We start from the raw sequence: 14,813 nt of genomic DNA on the forward strand, positions 1-14,813 counted from the left end.
CAGGAAGCCCCGAGTTGGAACCGACTGTTGTGTTGCGCTCCGCAGGCTGGTCTATGATTTAGTCAAAGTTGATAACACATTGAACAGACTGAAATGGACCCTATTTTATGATGGAATATTGTTGGATCATCTACCTTGGAAATAGCGTCGACATTTGGTCACTCAAAAGCACTTGGCAACAGCTATTCTCGCCGGGGGTCGCGCTTTGTTAAAAGTAGCATACACCCGTTACGCAGACACAGAGAAATGGACTGCTTAAGAAAGGGAAAGAGATGTGACGAAGTAAAGGAATCTCTCGAGGAGGAAGAAGTGGATCCCAGAGTCCAGGTAAGAATCCGGTCTTGTTGCACAACGGACCAGACATAACATTTAAATGTAGCGACTATATTTTGGGAACTGATTTTTAACTTAAATATCGATACCTTGATTCAGATCTGCAGTGTCTTTGTATTTGAGTTTGTGAATTACAGCAAGCCTCTGAAAAACGATGCCTTGACTTAATAAGTTCCAGATGTTCTTTAGGCTTGGCTTCTATCTTACTTTTATGCTGTCCACTCCTTGACCTCTCTGTTTTCCTCTACTTTCTCATCACTCTTCCTCCCCCTCTTTCTCTCTGCCTGCCTCTTCTTTCTATGTAAACAGGGAGAACTGGAGAAGCTGAACCAGTCTACAGAGGACATCAACCGCTGGGAGAGTGAGTTGGAGGTACGCTTATAATCAGAATCAGAATAAGCTTTATTTGCCATGTAAGTTTGCACAAAGAATACATTTCCTATGGCAGGAAGGTGCATATGGTAAACACGAGTTTTCAATATCAAATGTAGAAAATATCAAATGCAACAAATGTACATATCTGTGTGTGTGTGCGCATGTGTGTGTGTGTGTGGGGGGGGGGGGGGGGAGAAAGTGTGCGTATCAGAAAGTAGCCTATCAGAAGGCTCAGAGCAATAGCCCTCAACATGCAAACAAAAGTCAAGAACATGGAATTAACATGAAGTCAAGCAATAATCCCCTACACCTTTATCTCAATGCATCTATTCTACAATCTTCTGGCAAAGAAGCTTAACATTTGAGTGAGTGGTACCCTAAAACCCAGACGTGGAGACTGCATTTGGGATAGACGAAGAGGCGGTCGTACAGTAATACGACTCGGCTCTATTTCCTATGAAGAGGCCAAGGCGGTCAGGCTGCAGTCCAGGGAAAACGGAACATTCCAGGCCTGGTCCTCTGTGTCTTCCCTTGGCTTGGCCTCTTCTGCTTCTCATTACAACTGTGCACTCCTCCACACACGCCTCTCCAGGCAAGAGGAGAGGCTTGAAACAACAGGCCCACAGAGATACGGTGTTTGTCAGAACATGGGTGGTTTGGGGACTAAGGAGGGTCACAGAGAAAGGCGTAATGTGAGGATGTTTACTGTAAACAAAAGTTAATGCTTGTATAGTCCAGGGTGTGGGTGTTCCTGTTTGTTGTGTATATTTGTGTGTGTATGTTTATGTGTGTGTGTGTGTGTGTGTGTGTAGTGTTTTGGGACCAAGAAAATACAATCCTAGCAACTCCATTGATTTTGAACTCAAACAACATTCCCCTTTCCCTGTATGCCTGCTCTGTCAGACTTCCCTGCATCAATAGAGAACAAAGTGTCATGATGTTGCAGGAAGCTACAGTGAATGCCATCATCATAAAACTCATGTTCTGAACTATATTTTCCTATAAACTAGCCTGCATGAGGGGTTGTGTAGGGGAGGCATTAAAAAACCTGTCTGGTAAGGGCCCCATGTGTGTGTGCAGGAGTGTGTGTGTGTCTCGTTAAGTAGATTAGCTTTACACAGAGTTAGCTGACAACTCTGTGGAGGAAAGCACAAAGCCTAACTTATAACACTTCTCTAAATCAGAGTTGAGATCGTCTGACTGTGAGACTGGGCTGGCTGCTGTGAAAACAAGTCTTATATAACACACACACACACACACACACACACACAAAGACACACAGTGTTACACGAATCAGAATTCTTGTAAGCTATACAGAAACTCTGTGTTTTATGGCTGGGGTCTGCTGTCTCACAAGACAGTAATAATCGAATCCATCAAATCAATGTGTTGATCTCTCTATGTGTGTAGGATGTGCGTCAGCGGTTCCGTGCAGTGCTTGTTGAAGCCACTGTGAAGCTGGATGAGCAGGTGAAGAGGATTGGGCGTGCAGTGGACGATTCCAAACCATACTGGGAGGCCCGAAGAGTGGCCAGACAGGTACACACATGCATTACACTCACATATACACACATCACATTATACACCTCACACCACACTTACATGTACACACAAACACACACACACACACACACACTCACACAAGTGTGAAAGGGGTGAGAGACATGACGCTGAGGAGCGGTGGAGAACTTGTCTATGCTTCGGGGGGGAAGTAGTCACGTTGTGTCTATTTCTAACCCTGCCATACCTTCACTCACTAATCCAGCCTGATCACACACACACAAGTACACACACATGATAAGTGGATGAGGGTATATCCTTGTCCTGCTGCTTTGACTCATGTATTTAAATAGGAGGTGCTAGTTAGACCAGGCATCCCCACATTGACTAACTCCCATAGACTTACATTGACTTACTTCCAAAGACCTACATTGACTAACTCCCCCATAGACTTACATTGACTTACTCCCAAAGACCTACATTGACTAACTCCCTTAGACTTACATTGACTTACTCCCAAAGACCTACATTGACTAACTCCCATAGACTTACATTGACTAACTCCCAAAGACCAACTTTAACTAACTCCCATAGACTTACATTGACTAACTCCCGTACACTTACTTTGACCTTCCATAGATTCTTCATTTGTGCTGTGATAGAATGTCCCCTCAACACAACCCCTGACAGATGACATGGTTTTCCCAGCCAACCAATAGATCAGTAGGTCATATTCTGTCGCCCTATCTCTACCCTCAACCCTTCCACACCTATCTCTTTGCTGCGATCTGATTGGTCAGGGTGTCGAATCCTCTTTCGTGGGCTCGTCCTCATGTTGGCTCATGTAAAATAGCTGGCATTCAGGTCACTGTGTCTGTGTGTCTGTCTGTGTGTGTAAAGGGGTCTATGTGTGTGTGTGAAAGAGAGGGGTTGAGAAGGGGAATCAGCGGGTAAAGAGAATGCGAGTCGTAAAGAGGCTACACAGCCCCTATCCCAAAGCCATGGTTATAAACTGGCAGAATGTTTGGTCGCAAATCAAAAATGAACTGAATATTTCACACATGACCCTCTTTATAGTCTGTAGCCAAGAACTGTTCAGCCTTCCCTCTAAGCACAGACACACACACACACACACACACACACATATACACATAGAGAGAGACACACACATACACACAAACACACACCCACAGACAAAATGCTGTCAACCCCACACAATGAAATACAATTTGGGAATCCCCAACTAATCACTGCTGCCCCCCCCCCCCCCCCAAATGAACTCCTCTGACATTCCAGTGGGGGGTTTCAGGAATGTGCTCTTCTGTCCTCTTGCAGCCTCTTTGTCAGTATTACTGTAACTCAGGTATGTCGACAGGCACAGAGGTTCTCTTTCTCCATCCCCACCCTCCCTTGTCAAGAGTCTTTCTGGGTGGCAGGGTTCAGAATCATTGGCCAACCATAGGGTGTCTGTGTGTGTGTGTGTGTATGTATGTGTGTGTGTGTGTGTAAATACTGGATACTAATCTTTATGGATCTTTATCTGGAACTCTGTGTGACTCTTCTCTGCTTGCACTTCTCTCTTTTTTTCTCCAGTTCTAGTCTGGTGACACACACACACACCCACACACACACCCACACACACACACTCCTACACTGAGAAATCATTTCCCTTTCAGTGGGAGCGTATGAATGAGCCTGATATGTGTCACAAGTGAACTGCATGTTTGGGTGTTTGACAATAAAACCCCTCTTTGTCTGCTTAGCCTGGTTACAATGCAGCATGTAGGATGTCATCGAAATGATGCATATACAACAATGGACACACTATGAGCTGAGCTCAAAGAGCTTTGTATGTGATGCCAATAACAAATCACTTAATCCGCATCCATCTGTGTGTGTGTGTGTGTGTGTGTGTGTGAACGAGTGTAAAAGCAAAGTAATACTCACTTAACCTACCGAATCTTTGACCCACTTTTATTCTCGTGTCCAAAATGCACGCGTATCCTGGACACACACACAAACACTCACCCAACAGGACATGGGCAGGCACTGTCGGTGTGACAACCTCAGTGTGATTGTTTGGACAGGTTTCCCATTCAAAGATGAACACCAGGAGTCCCACTCCCTTACCTTAAAAAGCCCAGTCTTAATCCCTGTGTGTGTCTCTGTGTCAGGGTTTTCATCATAAAATCTACATCAATCTGCTTTGCTTTTCGTTAAGGCATGGGAAGTAGGTCAGGGGAGATGGGTTGGGGAGGAGAGTGTGCGCATGTGTTGGTGAGAGGAGGCTTCAGCTTATCTTACTTTGTCACACAGATTCCGATGAGAGAGAGCACCATGGATTTCAATCCCTCCATCCATTTCTCGCTGTCTTTTCTCTTTATTACTCCCTCACTCTCTGCCCCACTCTCTCACCCTCCCCGCTGCTTTTCTGGGGTCTCAGTTGCAGAAAAGTAGAACATAGACAGTAAATGTTCTAGGTTCTCTGGAGAAGTTTGGTTCTCATGTTCTGCATTCTGAGGCTCACAGATCAGGGGATTTCTGAACTGAAAAGATGCTCAATTACTAGGATCAATCTCCCAGTGTGTGTGTGTGTGTGTACGTGGGAGAGTGTTAGTGCCTCCAGATATTAATATTTCAAAGCACGTTGGCTTTGTTTGAAAGCAGCGCTAGATCCCCGCAAACACACACAAAATGTCTTTGTAAAATTCATACCAGTCAACAATTGACTTGACCAAGTCTACCCACAACCCTCCTACTCAGATAGTCTGGCCCAGGTGGATGCTTCCCATTTTCGCCTAGCATTATGACCAAACCATCTCCCCTTTACCCAGGCTCAAGTGGAGGCTCAGAGGGCCACCCAGGAGTTCCAGCGGGCGGTGGAGATCTTGCGGGCCGCCAAGGAGACCATCGCCCTGGCAGAGGAGAGGCTCCTGGAGGAGGACAGCCGGCAGTTTGACTCTGCCTGGCAGGAGATGCTCAACCACGCCACCAAGAGGGTATGTCGGGAACTGCAGCGATGAGGACTATCAATTGCAAGCGAAGGGGTTGGTGGGGATTTGTGTTGTGATGAGTGTTAGCAGTTGGACGTGTGTCAGTTGGAGAGGATGTATGTGGGTGAGGCCTCAAGAAGTCACTCTTATATGAAGACTTGTCTTTCTGGAACCTGATTGGCTGCTGCAGGTGATGGATGCGGAGCAGACGAGGACTCGCTGTGAAGCGGAACACAAGCAGACGGCAGCCAATTACAACACCTGTATCAGTCAAATGAGACAACTGGAGAAGAAACTGAAACGCACTATCAACAAGTCAAGGTGTGTGTCTGGGTGTGTGCGCCTGTGTGTGTATGTGTACAGGGCTTCCATGGTTCCTTTTCTTGCAACTGGGTGTGAGCCTGTATGTTTATCCAATCATGATATCGGAGATATTCCAGATGTTGGGGAGGTTGGTTAGTTAGTGTGTCTGTGTGTGTGTGTGTCTGTGTGTGTGTGTGTGTGTGTGCTTCCTTTCGGGGCCTGATGGAATGTAACAGCACATTGAGGAGTGTTATTTTTCCAGAAGTTCAGGGTTGCTATAGTAATTGGAATGGTGCCCTGCCAGAATCGTTGACTCAATTCTCCACCCTGGTCTCCTCCCTCCCTCCCTCCCTCCCTCCCTCCCTCCCTCCCTCCCTCCCTCCCTCCCTCCCTCCCTCCCTCCCTCCCTCCCTCCCTCCCTCCCTCCCTCCCTCCCTCCCTCCCTCCCTCCCTCCCTCCCTCCCTCCCTCCCTCCCTCCCTCCCTCTTTTTGCTCTCTTGCTCCTCTTACAGGCCGTACTTTGAATTGAAGGCAAAATATTACCTGCAACTTGAGGTATGTACCAAGTTACCAACAGTGATCTCTAAACTATCGCTGCGTATATGAGAATTTGTGTCTAGATTTTAATGCATGTCTTCTATATCTCTCTGTCTTGCTCTCTGTCTCTCCTCTTAGCAACTGAAGCGCCTTGTGGACGAGCGACAGGCCAAGTTGGCAGCCGCTAAGAGCGAATACCGCACTGCACTGCATAACCTAGAAACTATCTCAGAAGAGATCCATGCCCGGCGACGCTCCGGCTCCATGGGAGCCAGAGGGATGGGTGTTGGGGCGGAGGAAGGGGGGCCGAATGATGACATTGCCAACTTCAAGATGGAGTCCGACGGTCTATCCAGTAAGTCAGATGGTTGAATTGCATAACACCAAGAATATATCCCCTTTCAGCGTGTGTGTGTGTGTGTCCCCGTGTGGGTGCATGTGTTTTTAATGCGCCCACTTGTGTGTGCATTTCAGTGGCATCTGTGACCTTTGATGACGAAGCAAACCAGAGTGCTGGCTCGGAGGATGACGTTAATACACACTCCACCTCGTCGCCCCGAGACGTACCCCCCTCCTTGTCCTGCCACCCTCTGTCCTCCTCCTCCTCCTCACACTTATCCACCTCTATGGACCTAGCCTGCCCGTACCCCTCCTCCTCTTACACCACTCCCTGCCCCTTCCTCTCCACCTCCCCCACACCCCCCCTCCTCTCCTCCTCCTGTCCTAGTACTCTGGAGCTCCCCAGGGCCTGTGGTTCTGGTGACCCAGACTCGCTGTGTGGTTCTGGGCAGGCCTCTCCTCTCCTTGGCGCTCGGAGCCAATGCAGCGGAGCCTCCTCCCCAGACTGCGATCAGGAAAGAGGTGCGTTCCAGTGTCCATGTGTGCGTGTGCAGAATAATGTGGTTTTAATTGTAATTGACCTATTCTCGGAAATAATACCTTTCCATTTTAAACTTTTGTGTGCTTTTTAAAAGAAGGACATCCCAATCCGGCCCACTTTAACTTTTCTTTTGGTGTGTGTGTGTGTTTTGTAGGCGACAGAGCAGAGGGAGCAGAGGATAAGTTAGAGTCTGGTCTCAGCAAACTCACTCTGACCCAACCCAGCACAGAGGACTCTGGGAACGACCCCGAAATTGACCCCTACACCGTGACGGTGACCCCAGAACTGACCACCGCCAGCCCTGCCCCCATCATCCTGCTCAACAGTGTCTAAAGGTCCACCCTCTCAAGTCTCACCCAAAGCGGAAGACACCGGACTTCCATACCTGAACTAAAGTCTTCCTTGAGGAAAGGAAACAAGGAGAGGAGATGACTCTAAGAGTGACTCTATTTGTGTTTATTTCTCCTTTGACTCCTTCGACTCCTAAACCATAGACTTGTTTGACTCTTGCTACATTGTAGGGGGGAATATGAAGGATCATAGTGAGAGAACCAAGTTCTGGAACACTCTTCACAATGGGAGAGTGGACATGTTTGGGTTCCATGGAAGATCTGACAGAATGAGCCAGCGAATGGGAGAAAGCTAACGATATTGGGTACGAACTCCGAACTCTGACTCCTAAACAGCCTTTGTTTGTTCATGTGAGGACGGGCATTCAGTCGCCAGCTTTGAATTTTGAGATTGTGTGCTTGTGTATGTGAATGTTTGTGCGTGAAAACCTGTGTGCATGTTGTGATGGAGGACTCTCATGTTGTGGAGTTGTGTGTTTATACTCAGCATAAGTAACTTTATATTTGCATTTGTTATAACACACACCCCTGTTGTAAGGCAAATAAACATGTTTGGTTGAAACCAGCTAACCTCTCTCCTACAAATCACTAAAATTCACACTAAAGACCTCTTTGAATACAAGAAGATGCATCAAGCTGAATTTTTTGTTTAAATTAAATAGGCCATGTCTCGGAGGGAGGGGGGGGGGGTGTTTATGTGTATTTATAGCTAACATGGGAAGAATGTGGCGGGGCACCTAAGGCGCTGGGACACAGGCACACAGTGATCCCTTTCACTACCTCAGACTGTGGATCTGTCAAGTGCAGAGGGTCTGACGCACCATGACATGCCCAAAATAGGTAAACACACACACCGACATACACTTAAACGTGGCACCCAAGGATGAGCACAGTACAATGTAAGATGCCAGGTCGACCACTCAGCCACAGTGGGGTCACCGTTTATACACACTGTGGCAGCAAAATATTACCTGAAAAGAATGGTTAAGTGTCTTTCTGTCTTTCTCTCACACACACATACACACACAGAGACTCACACAGTTAAACAGTTTAAGGGGGACAGCAAGGGAGCGGTTCACATTTGCTCTTTCTCAGCTGCTGGGGCTGTTTTTGTGTTTTTCTCCAGGACACTGGTGGCCGTGTTTCTTTGCTACTCAGCTGTTATCTTGTCCTCTCATGACTTGAGTTAGTGCCCTGAGAATTCTGTCTGACAGAATGAGTCAAAGCCTAACAAGGCAGAGCTCCCCATACTCAGCACTCACACGCAGACACCCCCCCCCCCCCCACACACACACACACATCAAAATGAAGACAAAGAAAAATAACTGTTTATATTATTCAACGTCTTTCTGAATATGTACATTCCCCTTTACATATTTTTTTCGATTTATATAAGTATTGATTCATATTGTGGTAATGATGAGTGCGTGTGCGTTAGTGGGGCCTAAATAGCAAGGAAAGAATCCGTCCAGCATTCTGTTGGATATACTGCAACCTAGTGGTGAGTCCTCCGTCATACATGCTTTCACAGACCACGGTAAAAAAAAAGATTTTTGTAACTGCTCAAACCTGGTCCTAGATTTGTAAAAAAAAAAACGTTGACGTTTCCTAAACAAAATCATATGACACAAAACACATGATCTGGAGGACCTTTACACCCCCTGCAAAAAAGTCGTATTTCTGATTGGAGCAGATCTTTTCAATCTTCCCCATGATTGGTCAAATCTGTTGTCAAAACTGAACGCGAGCATTTAATAGCTAGGTAGACTAGCTACATTGTGTAAACCTTAACAGATTGGTTTGATTCATGATTGACTAGGGTTTATTTCAATATCTGACCGCTTGCTACCATTATAGCGAAGTATCTCATACCAGTTAAGATGTGGTGTTGGCAGATTGTGGCTGTGTTTTTGTGGACTGTTGTTGGTAAGAAACTTAGCCTAATTTTGTGACTCAGGTTGTTTTCGAATTGGTTGACTAGCTAACGATCAGAACACTCAGCCATATACTTGTGTATTTAACGCCTAAACTCTAATGTGTTACTGTTATTGAAGCGCACTATTATTTATATCACAACTAAAAGCATGTGACTGGTTGTAAAAATAAGCACCATACGAATAGTTGGGCAATCGGGTTCTGGCACGAACCGAGGGACTGAACATGAGAACATTACCTGGTCTCAACTCAGTTTGAGCAGGGCTGTGATGTTTCAGACTGCAACTACGTCCTTTGATATTTATATTTTCTGTCCTCGGTTTAGAAACGGAAGCAAAAGCTCTGCCATCTGTGCCAGACTTCGGCAACACATACCATGTCAAAGGTGAGTGGACTTAGACATTTGGAATCACAAACCACAGATCCATCTGCTAAACTCGAAGGGTTGTGTGTTGTGGCCTCTGTGTGTGTACATGCTACATTTTGATCATTTAGAAGACACTTTCAAAGAAGCGACATACAGATAGAAAGTACAGCAGAAGATTAGAAAGTACAGCAGAAGATCTTGGAGTAGAAGTGCATACTTCTAACCGTATTTCAGTGGTGGAAACAGACGTGAACCCGTAGTATGTGTGTATGGCATGCAGGAATCATCTCTCTTCCATATGCTGAGATCAAGGAGCCTATTGAGGCCTGGTTTGACCTGCCAGGGAAAACGAGCCGCATCGACTACTACCATGGTAACGTACACTAACTCTTGACCTTTGACCTTTTATCAAACAATCATATGTAGTAGACAGTGGGGACTTTTTATTTCCAATGTGAAACTGAGAACAAACTGTGTCTGACCTGAGGGACTTCAGTGTAGAAGTGAAACCAAACTAAGAGCTGGAGCTGATTCTTTTTGAATTGTGTTACAAAGTGTAATGTAAGACTATCTTGAGGTTTTCCAGTGAGGTTGCAGTTATCTAAATGTTTCAGCAGAACGATTAGTCAGCAAAGTCTGCTCTGTCATGTGATGTGGTTTAAAGCCAAAGAAATGTAGGACTGGCTAAATCAGCAAAGGTTGCATTAACAGGATTTACTTACTTACCTGTGTGTGTGTGTGTGTGTGACAACACAGGCCAGGTGTCAACCTACCAGATGGGGGCTGTGATGCCTTGGGGCTCGTCCTATAAGATCACTCCTGAGACCACGGAGGAGGAGCTAAATGTCATGAAGTGCTTCCTGCTCAACGGAACCAAGGATGACCGTGTCACACCCCAGGGGGCGCTGCCAGACCTCCAGGGCTTCCAGGTAGGAGGGGTGGGGGTGGGAAAGGACGTACTCTCACTGCTTCAAGTTTGCGTGCCTATCGCCATCCTCGACATGAACTCAACGTCTTCAATCCACCACATGTGTACAGTTCCTCAGAATGGAGTACTTTGGCGGTTCTCTGTGCGAGGTGTGGCAGAATGTGACCATGGTGGGTTCCAAAAAGAACACGTACACGCTGTGGGTGACGCGCTCCGAAGGCGGGGCTGGGACCGGGGGGAAGGCGGAGCCAGTCACCCCTGTGCACTACGAGATGATGGGCTACAACACCCTACTGGGCTCTCACTACGACAAATACCTGGTGGACTACAAGGAGTACAGCCCACACGTGGACCCTAAGGTGTTTTCACTTCCTGAAGGTGGGTATCAGTACACACACACACACACACACTACTTTTGTCTCAACAAGAATCTGCCTACACGCTCTTTTTCTCATGTGACACAGTATACCTTCACTCCCCCTTCCCTTCCTCCCTCGTTCTCCAGGCATGACCTGTGGATCATTTCCTGGTCCCGGCGTGGAACACCACTTGCTGGCCAATCCCATGAGGGACCTGATACACACCTCCCCGCCAGGTCATACCCAGCGCCTGTTTGGACACTTCAAGGAGAAGTTTGGGCGTTTCTATCACGACGAGCGGGAGCACGAGAAGAGGGAGCATGCTTTTGTCCACAATGTTCGGTGAGAAGGGATATGGGGTCAAGGACGTGTATATATATAATAATTTTTTGGGGTGGGGGGTGGTTACACTTTCGAGAAGGATCCCCTCCTATATGTCGTCCTCCTCTCCTGTCTCCTAGGTATGTGCACTCCATGAACAGAGCTGGGCTGTCCTTCTCTCTGGCCCTCAACCCCCTGTCTGACCGCTCTGAGACAGAGCTGGCTGCTATGAGGGGCAGCAAGCGAGGCAAGACCCCCAACAAAGGCCTTCCTTTCCTCTCTCAGCTCTACGCGGGAGTGCAGGTCCCCGACTCGCTCGACTGGAGGCTCTACGGTGTGTGTGTGTGTGTGTGTGTGTGTGTGTGTGTGTGTGTGTGTGTGTGTGTGTGTGTGTGTGTGTGTGTGTGTGTGTGTGTGTGTGTGTGTGTGTGTAACCCCATTTTAACGTGTGAGTGTTTTTAGGTGCTGTGACCCCAGTGAAGGACCAGGCCATCTGTGGGTCCTGCTGGAGCTTTGCCACCACTGGAGCAGTAGAGGGCGCTCTCTTCCTTAAGGTGACGACTGCAGAGGCACACATGCTGGTGTATGACAACATTGAACGCAGGGTTTGAAAAATGTCATCAAATGGAATTTGGCAGTCAATTTGTGGTTGCATTTCAATATATTGGAGGATTGCAAACCATCAGTCACATTTAAGAATATATATATGTGTGTGTGTGTGTGTATATATGGGGAAATTCTGCAGAGCTCTGTGTGTTTTTGTACAGAATGACTTGAGCAGACATGTTGCTGACTCTGCCAGCCTCAACATTGAACACTGAACCTCAAGGAGATCAAGTAAACAGCCATTTAGCTTGACTCAAACTGCAAAAGATACAGAACAAAGTCAGTCCTGATGCATGGTGTCACTTTCAAATCGACTTTGACATCAGTGTGAAGGGAGTTTGAGCCGTCAGTCCCCATTCCTCTCATCCCTCAGGTCAAAGACATTCCACCCCGTGATTGCTTAGCAACCTGGTGCAAGTGCAAGACAGGTTTATTGTTGGGATTTATCTACCCACTGAGAATTGCCTGAATTCTCTTATACACACACACACACACACACACATTTACTCTCATGAAGTGCTAATGCATTGAATGAATGGGGAGAAAAGAGGAAGGGGGAGAGTGAGGGGGTTCAAAGGGTTTAAGAGATTAATTTGTCCAAGAATACAATGTATGTCTGTTTTAAGCACCATTTTGAGAATGAACAACTCGGACTGAAGAAAAGATTGAGAATGTGTTGCGGCCTGTTGATGAAAGTCCTGTGGTGCAAAAATGCTGGAGTGGAAGGGGGTGAGTGTGAGGTGGGGGTGGCGGTCAGTGGAGGTCGGGATTGAGTGTAACTGCACTCACAGCGGTCTCTCTCTGTTGTCGTGCCAAAACTCAGGAAGTACCGCTGTCTCCTCGGCAGGAAGTGCCCCTCGGGTGCCCCTGAGTACCGATTGGGCAGGTTCATAAACAGAGCCACTCCCCAGGGGCCAATCCTGTCTGCCCCCACGCGGGGGGCTCCCAGCAACCACCTAGCAACACAGACACAGCTGGTGTGCCGAATGTGATTAGAGAGGAGTCGCCTCATCCTCTCTCATTAGTGCTGGAGTTGTTTGTGTCGTTGTTTCCCCTCTCTTATCGTTTTTTTTATTTATTCTAATCTATTCATTTAGCTGCAGAATGCTTTACAGCACTGTACAGCACTGGTATTTGAACCTGCAATCTCTTGATCTGACAACAAAAGGCTCAATCCGCTATATAACCTCTCTCTTTGTCTCCAGTGATAGTCTTTAAGTGTTGTGCTGGCTTTACTTCAGTAATGATTCAGTTCAGGCTAGAAAGCTCCTGGGGATACTGCCCCCCCTCTTTCCCTCTCTTCCAGACCGGCTCTCTGCAGGTGCTGTCCCAGCAGATGCTGGTGGACTGCTCCTGGGGGTTCGGAAACAACGGTTGTGACGGAGGGGAGGAGTGGAGGGGGTACGAGTGGATCATGAAGCACGGGGGCGTCGCCCTGACCGAGACCTACGGGGCCTACATGGGCATGGTGAGGGTCACGCATTCAGACGCGCTCGCACACGTCACAACTCTACCGTCTATGACTGGTTAACGTTGATGTATAGCAGTAACTTGGGAATGGTAAGACTTTGTAAGAAGAGTTTTTTAATTTGACGTGTGTGTGTGTCCTTTTTTTGACAGAATGGTTTTTGCCACTATAATGCGTCCCAGCTCACGGCCAGGATCCAGAGCTACACTAACGTGACCTCTGGAGACGGCGAGGCGCTCAAGCTGGCTCTCTTCAAGCACGGGCCGGTGGCCGTCAGCATCGACGCCTCGCACCGTTCCTTCGTCTTCTACAGCCACGGCGTCTACTACGAGCCTGCCTGCGGTAAAACACACACAGCACTTTTTTTTTTTTTTTACACAATTTAGGTTCAGTCAGCCAGCTCTGTGTCTCTGTCATACACACACACACACACACATTCAAATCTGTTTTGTCCCTGTGTCCTAGGTAACAAGACGGAGGACCTGGACCACGCCGTGCTGGCGGTGGGCTATGGCGTCCTGCAGGGGGAGGCCTACTGGCTGGTGAAGAACTCCTGGTCCACCTACTGGGGCAACGACGGCTACATCCTCATGTCCATGAAGGACAACAACTGTGGAGTGTCTACCGACGCTACCTTTGTCACCCTGGCCTAGAACCCCCCCCCCCACACACACACACACACACGCAGAGCATGTAGAGTGAGTGGTGAGGGTTCAAATAATGTGAGCATGAGGTTGGCCATCAATGTGGTTTGAATGGCGTATTCAGTCAAACGGGTGTATCGGGTTTTCGTTTTTGAATGTTTATTGCTGGTTGCACAGTGCCTTCATTTCCCTGTGATGTAAACACCTGCTTGAGTTGTTGTGATGTGCACATGTTTGCCTGTGAATAATTTCAATAAAATGTTTTTTTTAATATATTTTAAGCTTTGCGTCGCTTTAAAAACACTTCATAATACAGTGCTAAAATGTTTTACAACCACACTAGTAAGAATAACATTTCAGTTCGTACAAATATGCTTCAGTATCACATTATCAAATGTTTATAACAAACTCATCAACACAAGTAATCAACCTGTTACAAACTGAATGCTAATTTACTAAGTCCAACAAGCCTGTCCAAAGCTGTGCAGGACACTCCCCAACAACCCCAAAAAGCCTTACATTTGTATAAAATCATTGGGTGAGGAAAGTGGTGGTGAGTTTCATGCATCTTGTCAGTCATTTCAAACCAGGAGAGGTAAATGGGTTTAAAAAGTGAGCCAAGCTCTGATAAACCCTGAGTCTTTGATTTTCACTATAAACCTAACCCATGCCATGCCTGTCCACGTCAGAACTTACTTACAAAAACCTGGCAAGTAATGCAACAGTCGGGCTATGTAAAGTACAGGCCACTCTAATGCTACGTTAGCGCTACATCACAGGACAGTCAGACACAGTAGAATAGTATAAAATAGTACATGCAGTCTCTTCAAAAGTTAACTTGTAAGAGCAAAAAAAAAAAAGAAGAAAATATTAAAAACAGGCAGCTGTTTTGTCAGACATATCTACTGCATAGA

General features: G+C 46.9%; 2 protein-coding genes across 2 annotated transcripts; both read left to right on the forward strand.

Annotated features, from left to right (window-relative positions):
- The first annotated feature begins 6 nt into the window (after window positions 1–6).
- Window positions 7–7,836, forward strand: sh3bp5a (SH3-domain binding protein 5a (BTK-associated)). The gene is made up of 9 exons (XM_084696336.1): window positions 7–327; window positions 643–705; window positions 2,119–2,247; window positions 5,043–5,207; window positions 5,392–5,522; window positions 6,017–6,059; window positions 6,180–6,396; window positions 6,516–6,902; window positions 7,076–7,836. Exons 1-9 carry the CDS (start codon window positions 247–249, stop codon window positions 7,252–7,254), a joined length of 1,395 nt encoding a protein of 464 aa, XP_084552462.1. The 5' UTR covers window positions 7–246; the 3' UTR covers window positions 7,255–7,836.
- A 1,177-nt stretch (window positions 7,837–9,013) lies between these two features.
- Window positions 9,014–14,174, forward strand: LOC146295452 (digestive cysteine proteinase 1). Its single transcript, XM_084696338.1, has 11 exons — window positions 9,014–9,197; window positions 9,532–9,591; window positions 9,854–9,946; window positions 10,330–10,502; window positions 10,612–10,879; window positions 11,007–11,202; window positions 11,322–11,515; window positions 11,644–11,735; window positions 13,094–13,255; window positions 13,408–13,597; window positions 13,721–14,174. Exons 1-11 carry the CDS (start codon window positions 9,152–9,154, stop codon window positions 13,906–13,908), a joined length of 1,662 nt encoding a protein of 553 aa, XP_084552464.1. The 5' UTR covers window positions 9,014–9,151; the 3' UTR covers window positions 13,909–14,174.
- The last annotated feature ends 639 nt before the right edge of the window (window positions 14,175–14,813 follow it).

This window comes from Hypomesus nipponensis, chromosome 4 (assembly GCF_054491055.1).
Source record: "Hypomesus nipponensis isolate SF chromosome 4, ASM5449105v1, whole genome shotgun sequence".
Lineage (NCBI taxonomy): Eukaryota > Metazoa > Chordata > Actinopteri > Osmeriformes > Osmeridae > Hypomesus > Hypomesus nipponensis.

Coding starts and splice junctions, on each gene's coding strand:
- sh3bp5a (XM_084696336.1), top strand. CDS start 247: ATGGACTGCTTAAGAAAGGGAAAGAGATGTGACGAAGTAAAGGAATCT. Junction 328..642: donor AAGTGGATCCCAGAGTCCAG/GTAAGAATCCGG, acceptor CTATGTAAACAG/GGAGAACTGGAGAAGCTGAA. Junction 706..2,118: donor GCTGGGAGAGTGAGTTGGAG/GTACGCTTATAA, acceptor CTATGTGTGTAG/GATGTGCGTCAGCGGTTCCG.
- LOC146295452 (XM_084696338.1), top strand. CDS start 9,152: ATGTGGTGTTGGCAGATTGTGGCTGTGTTTTTGTGGACTGTTGTTG. Junction 9,947..10,329: donor CCGCATCGACTACTACCATG/GTAACGTACACT, acceptor GTGACAACACAG/GCCAGGTGTCAACCTACCAG. Junction 10,880..11,006: donor GGTGTTTTCACTTCCTGAAG/GTGGGTATCAGT, acceptor CTCGTTCTCCAG/GCATGACCTGTGGATCATTT.